At 44.0% G+C, this 7049-nt stretch overlaps 1 protein-coding gene and 1 long non-coding RNA gene across 3 annotated transcripts; one reads left to right on the top strand and one right to left on the bottom strand.

Annotated features, from left to right (window-relative positions):
- Window positions 1–95: 95 nt before the first annotated feature.
- LOC125767469 (uncharacterized) lies at window positions 96–3850 on the top strand. The gene is made up of 2 exons (XR_007418785.1): window positions 96–747; window positions 814–3850. It is a non-coding gene; the product is annotated as an uncharacterized LOC125767469 (long non-coding RNA).
- A 190-nt stretch (window positions 3851–4040) lies between these two features.
- LOC125767363 (synaptic vesicle glycoprotein 2B-like) lies at window positions 4041–6322 on the bottom strand. Of its 2 annotated transcripts, none has more exons than XM_049433869.1 (5): window positions 6204–6322; window positions 6064–6123; window positions 5652–5976; window positions 4586–5578; window positions 4041–4510 (listed from the first exon to the last, which is right to left on the bottom strand). In XM_049433869.1, exons 1-5 carry the CDS (start codon window positions 6220–6222, stop codon window positions 4303–4305), a joined length of 1605 nt encoding a protein of 534 aa, XP_049289826.1. In that variant the 5' UTR covers window positions 6223–6322; the 3' UTR covers window positions 4041–4302. The 2 variants fall into 2 exon arrangements, with proteins under 2 accessions (XP_049289826.1, XP_049289817.1); XM_049433860.1 differs by having other exon boundaries at window positions 6064–6126; window positions 6204–6308.
- Between the last annotated feature and the right edge of the window lie 727 nt (window positions 6323–7049).

Below are 7049 nucleotides of genomic sequence, written 5' to 3'. Positions count from 1 at the left end.
CAACGATTGCCCATTGTCTGCGCGAAAGTGTATCATTCGCTACCTTCTCTCGCTCGCACCAATACAACCGGCCAATTCTTTCGCTCTCTTTCCCGCAACTATCGCACGAATGTGTGAAATTTCCCCGCCAGATTTGCTGCTATGAGCAAGAAACGTATCGTCGAGTCAACTCGCTCGCACCAACACAAACCATGCCAGCCACACGTGCTCAGCGAACGGTCGCTCGTGCTCGCTCGCACTAACCCTCACAGCGCAAGCCCGTCCGCCCCGATTCTGACTAGCGAACCGCTGTCCCGCATTGGTCTCGCTCGCTCCCTTACAAAATTCTATTGCGCTTCTGTTGATCTGCTGTTTTGTTTTATTACTTTCGTTCGCATGAAGTTGTGTCGTGGTTTTTTTTCTATTATTGTTGCTCCGTTTGAATATTATTGGCGATATAAATTTCCCACCTCATGACAGAAAAACACAGGAGTCCGGGGGATCCGCTGAAGCGGTTCGTTTGTTCGAGCTTGGGTTAAAATTTGTGAAAAGAAAACGATCGAGACGATCGTAAAACTAATCGATTGGTGTGTTATTCAGTAGTGTATGTATTATGTTGCTTCTCGGTTGTGCCCGGTAGGTGATAAAAGTCAGATAAAAGAGTTAATCTAGAAGTAAAAAGGGTAATGGCGTTGGTTGCTACCATTGTTTACGATTGTCTGTCTGCTGGCTGACTAGCTGTGACCCAAAGGAACCCTTCGATCCGCTGTATGTACATTAAACATAAGTAAAGTTGGCAAAACTCATTAATATATTTATTACTTCATCTTTTAGTGTTCCGATCGCGAGATCTTCCAGCAAAGAAACTCCGTGGGCAAACCTTGAAGAATTTTTATAGCAACCTCAAATAGTCTCGAGTTCCTAACGCGAATTGTGATTTATTTTCACAAAAGATCCAGAAGCGAAGGAAATTTATGTCACAAAACGAAACGGAGCTACTACACATCGAACAAAAGCCAATGTCTGAGTAGGTTCGGCGCCCGTACAAGAAACAATAGGGCTTGGGTGTAAATCATAACCGCTCGCCCAACCGAAGCAAAACGTGCCACCAAGCATCATTTGCAGATCAGCTGTGACAAGGCAAATGTTATTTAGCTATCATCATCGTTCCGAACCCCGCAACCCTACCTACCCTGCGTTATGAACCGCATAAAATTTAATTTCCAGGATAATCTTCCACCTTCCGCCACACAAATGCGTGCAACTGTGGCGATAACAATCGGAACGCGGCACCCGGTAAAAGTGACTCCCGGTCGGAAACCCTTGGGTGCACTTTTTCACACGATCAACCCGGACCCTCTTCGGTGCGACCGATGCAATAAGGCGTGCCGTGAGTTTTCTTCCTTTCTAGACCGAGCAATATCCGGGACCTAAGTCGAGACTGAATTCCTCACCCTTTTTTATGGCATTTTGTGCTTTCAAATGGATGCAGTTAAAAGTTTTAACTTCCAAAATGGTTTCACCCCATCGGCAGCGGCATTGGGATGGTTTGTTCTTTTAGGGTTTTTTTCTACTTCTACCTCACATTAGTCCTTGCGATAATATCAAGATCGATGGCACGCGTCGAATCATTCAAAAATCCACAACTAGCCGGTTGGTGGTGATCATGTAAAAAAAAAAAGAAGTGAAATAATTACATTAGTTTAAAGGATGGACACACATACGCGTGCGTGTTGCGGTTGTCGGGTATAAAAATTGCCACTTCTGTCAGCTTTCGCTGAAAAGGCTCTAACAGGATGTGGTCACGTGCCGCTTGGCTCTTGGCATGTGCAAACGGATAAGTCGTTACTGATCGTAATCGTTTGGCTTTTGAGGTAGTAGGACAAAGAAGGGGAAAAATACATACACACGCACACACATTAAGAAAAGAAAATTTGGAAAAACAAGGATCGCCGGATTGTAGTACGGGAGTGTGTTTATGGCACACCAATTCGAAGAAAACCCTCACGAGATTGAACGCCTGAACATTGGCTGAATTGAGCTAGTTTTTTCCCCGGCTTTTCAGTATGAGCTGACACTTTCGCGTACGCATTTTTCCCGTACGATGGTAACCAGATTTTTTTTTCTTTTTTAAAATAAGTCCTTAGTCTCTCAAACCAGTGAAGAAAGAAGCAAAGGAATCGATTCCGGACAAAAGGACAATAAAACAGTTCGATGATTTATTGCCAATTCTTAGCATGCCTGACTTTATCATCATTATTTATGTTTTTGGTGGGGTTTCTGCGCTTTTTTTTGGTTTGCGAGAAGTGCTCTACCCGCAACAATAACGAAAACACATTGTCGCGTGGATGGATGTGGAAAGTGGGTGGCAAGAAGCGAATGATTGACTTTTCTTTTCCAACACAAAGAAACCCAACGAAGGTGTATCTTTCTTTGTGGCATTTTTTTTTTTGTTATACCGCAATTTTCATCTTGATTAAATTGAGATTCGGTTTGAATGGGAAGGATATGGTAGAATCGTTACCAGATGACACTAGACGAAGTAACCGACACCTTCAAGCAATTATCTCGCAAAACATTTCGTCTTTTTGTGTCCTGTTTGCAAAAAACCTCGCACACCATATCATGGCGGATGGTGGGGAAACAGGTTTGAAAAATATTCGAAACAGAAAACAAACACACTCGAAATGTCCCATTTCGCAATCACGCGACCGAGGTGAGTTATGAATATAGATGACGGATAATTGAATGAGACATAAATAAAATATAGTCCTTCATCCCGACAGGTCCGTTGACGGAATAGGCACGATGGTAACGATGGTGGTCCGGAAGCAGGATGAGTTGATGGGAAAAGTGTCAAATCAAATGCTGTGTGTGTGTGCGGTAAAGAGGATGCTAGTCCGTAACATTCGAATGGAAGGAGAAAATGTACCGAAATGGAAGAAAAATGGAAGGGTGTGCTGGTAAAAGAAGAGAAAAAAAACAACAACAACCATTACTACCAATTGAGACGACAACGCACATACATATAAAAGAATGGAACGTTTTCTGGTAGGGTGCTGACAGGATTTGGAAAGGAAGCAACTCTCGCTAAGGGTGTTAACCGATGATGGAGAGCCCTTAAACGTTGGACAGGCACGGGTATGGGAACACGAGCCACTGGGCCACACCACGCAGAGTTGTGGATGAACGATGATTCTCAAACCATCAGCCGGTGGTTCTTTCCCTTCCGAGTGGGTCAGTTTTGATGAGCCATAATCAGACCCATCTAGCATAGAAAGGATTCGTTGCCAGGCGGGCTCGTACGGTTTAATTGATTTTTTATTCAAATGAACGCAATACCGAGAACCTTCCCCGTCAATTTTGCCGATTTTGTTACGAAAGGTTCATCATGGTGATGTTCCGCCACGTGACACACGGTGGCAATAGATTTTTTTTACACATTTTGTTTAATTTTTACGATGAAATCGAATTAGGTTTTATGAGCATTTAATGTTAGAAAGAGAAACAGCAAGAGAAAGACAGAGCGAGAGAGGGGAGTTTTAAGGACAAAAACATTTGTACCACAATAGTTGGAATATACACACAATTTGTTAAAATGTAAATGTTTATTAACAAGTTTATCTTCTTTGTTTATTTAAATTATTACAACTAGTGTTGGGTGAATCTGATTCAGATTCATGAATTTGAACGAATCATTTAACTGACTGAATGACTCCGAATCTTTATTCTGAAGATTCCTGAATCCTCATTGAATTATGAATCCTTAGAGTTTCGGGACAGCCCGACGATTAATCGGTCCTCCTCCGGGTCCTACCTTTTCAGTTAAGTTTGTTGGCAATGAATAATAAAGGATTCATTAATCTTTCAAGATTCATTTGAATTTATATTTTATTGGGAGTCGGATCATAATTTGAATGACTCTTCATTGAAGATTCATATGAATGACTGTTTTCAAAAGATTCAATAAGCCCAACACTTATTACAACCTTTATGCTCTTTCTAAGGTGATCCCGGCTCGATCCATTACATTATTATGAAATACCTGTGAAACGAAAATATTTACAATTTACAAATTTTATTTTCTTCCATTAAACCAGGGGCCTCCAAACTTTTTAGATGGCAGGCCGCATTGAGTGAAATAGCCACAGCTTAGGGCCAATCTCGGGATATCTCGGGAGAGCCTCGCGGCCCGCGGGCCGTAGTTTGGAGACCCCTGCATTAAACGACTATCGCTAGGTTTCAGTCTCTATAATATACTTTCACAACCGACCATCGATCTGGCGGAAAGGTAGGCACATTGCCTTTTCGTTTACTATAATGTCAACGGGATGAGATGCTGATCCTTTCTGGTGCGTGTCGTTTGTAAATGTGTGGAATGAAAAAGGAAAGTACACCACACGCAACTAGCAGTAGGCCGGAGATCCAGAACGTTAACTCACAGCGCGTATCGAGCAGGAAGCCGACAAGATTTGATCCAACAATACTGCCGAGCCTTCCAAACATTAGCGAGATACAGACGGCCATAGCTCTGCAGAAGTAGAGATTCAACATGAAAAAAAAACATTAGCATGGGAAGGTTACATTGAACGCATGTCTAGCTTACCGTAGATTTGTTGGGTACAAATCGACCGTACAGGCATTTACAACACTAATACAAAAGCCACACGTTAGCAGTATCAGGTAGAACCAGATAGCCAGTAACGGTAGATCGATAAAGACGATCAATATGCCACAGGTGCCGCAGAGTGTAAAGATGAACACCAGGATCGGTAAACGGCCGACAGCGTTGATGATGAGACCGATGACGGCGAACCCAAGCGCATAGATCGCTTCCAGCACGAACGAATGTTCATAGGCGGAGATGTCCAGCTTCTGGTGGCACACGTCCGGACGTGCCGTGCCGTTGGTGAGATTCGTCAGCTCTTCAATGTCGACACGCGTTGCATAGACCGCATTGCAGACAGTGATCCGTTCCACTCCCGTTCCCTGCTGCTCCGCTATCCGATTCAATATATCCGGGAAGAACATGTACATCCCGCTGGACGTTAGATAGATGCCGAACTGCAGCACACAGATGATGATGGTACGCTTCAAGTACGCCCCCATAAACAACGGTACCGTTTGATGCCACATCTGTTTCAGCAGCCTGACCACACTCTTGTTGCTGACCGCTTCCTCACGCCGTGCCTTGGTCTGCTCTGCTTCCGTTTCCTTCAGCACACCTGTCAGCACTAGTGGCGGATCGCGTCTGCTTGCATTCCACCGATACATACGGTGCAGTATCGCAACCGTTTCCGCTTCTTGGTCACGCGACAACAGATACTTGGGACTTTCCGGTAGCCAGAGCAATGCTAGCGCACTGATAAAGCTAGGCAGTGCGCATACCACCAAAAACAGTCGCCACGGACGGTAGATAATATTCAGCATCGGGATGGTAAACTCCCATTCTTGATTAATGATGGACCACGCGATTAGCGGTAGCAGAATTGAACCCAAACCAAACACAAACGAGGCACCCATAATCGCTCGGGAACAGTTCTGTTTGCCGTGAAACTCACTCAGGTACGCGTAAATGGTGGCCGATGGACCAGAAATGCTGTCCAACAACACCATACAATGAATAGTCGATAGACAAACGCACACGATTATAGTAGTTAGTGCATACTTACAAAAATCCAGTAGAGAATCGCATCACGGTGATCACCCAGAAGTTGGTGGTTAGGCTGGAAAGGGCCGATGAGGCAAAGGCGAGAAATAGCGTTGGCATGATGATCGCTCGCCGGCCACGTGTATCCGCCAGAAAGCCCCAAAGATGCGAACTGCAAATAATGCCCGCAAACGAGATTGCGCTCAGTATCCCTTTCTCCCTGGTGGTCAGGAGCAGGTCACACTCGGCCACCGGCAGCACGTAGCTAATGCCGAGCGTTTCCAACAGTACCGCTGCCAGGATGATGCCGGAAATGGCGATCAGACACAGATTATACAGTCCAAACTCTGTCGAGAGGATGAAAAAAAAATGGAATTAAGTAGCTGCCATGCTGTAGCGGTTGAGTATTGAATCTGAGGGTCCGTTGATATTACTTGTCATCAAAAAGGCGTCCTCTAGCTTTACCAGCTGTTTCGGTGGAGCATCCACTGATTCTACTGATTGGAAATGAAAATCGAAACAGATTATGTTTAATTACTCGATATTGCCTTTTGATATCCTCAATGTTTCGTACCTGTATCGAACGACTCCATTGCAACGCTGTTAGGATGAAAAGTGAAACAACGAACTATCAATCAATGTAGGGCAGGGTTTGAGCACCAAAATGCACTGACATGGTTTTGTAGGTGTCATCTCTTTATATTCCATCCAACAGAATAGAATTGCCTCCCCTGGATCATGATCCAAGAAAGAAAGGAGAGGCTGTAAATCTTCATGTACTTCCTTTTCTACTATGTACCTAGAGAGCATCATCGAGTAGCGGATGGCGCGCGTTGGTCTAAGCTCAGCTACAATTTGCAACCACAGTTGACCTAACAACAAGATCGCTACTACAATTTACCTTTATCACGTCTCGTGGGAAGGTAGTCTAGCCGCAGATAGATATCTAATCACCGTCATTCCCGCAGGCACAGCATTACAGCGTCTTGTGTTCGTTAATGATCGCGCAGTGTGTCACGGTGTGATACCGAGGAACAACATCGCCGTTGCTGCTAGATCGCTGTATATACAACGGACCTTTTTTCCCCGGAATAAGGCTCAGGCTGGTATGCAAACAAAGTTAAATTATCACACGTGCAATCGAAGGGCAACTACCGCGCGTATAAATCACACATTGAAGCGATGCTACAAATGCTATATACAACAGCATAGTCTATGGGAATATGCTTTTCTCCATTGATCTTTCCACTAGGAACATTTTGAAATAGGGATTTTCACTATTTTTACTATGGATATGAAACAAGAAGCAGGAAATGGAAGAAATTAATAGTTAATCAACGGATTTGTTTTGATATTCAAACACGCGTCAAGTGAGCAGATACAGTAGAATCTCGTACCTCTTTTGTCTTCTATATGAAGT

Source organism: Anopheles funestus, chromosome X (genome assembly GCF_943734845.2).
Source record: "Anopheles funestus chromosome X, idAnoFuneDA-416_04, whole genome shotgun sequence".
Taxonomy (NCBI): Eukaryota; Metazoa; Arthropoda; class Insecta; order Diptera; family Culicidae; genus Anopheles; species Anopheles funestus.
This window is presented reverse-complemented; position numbering and strand designations above follow the sequence as displayed.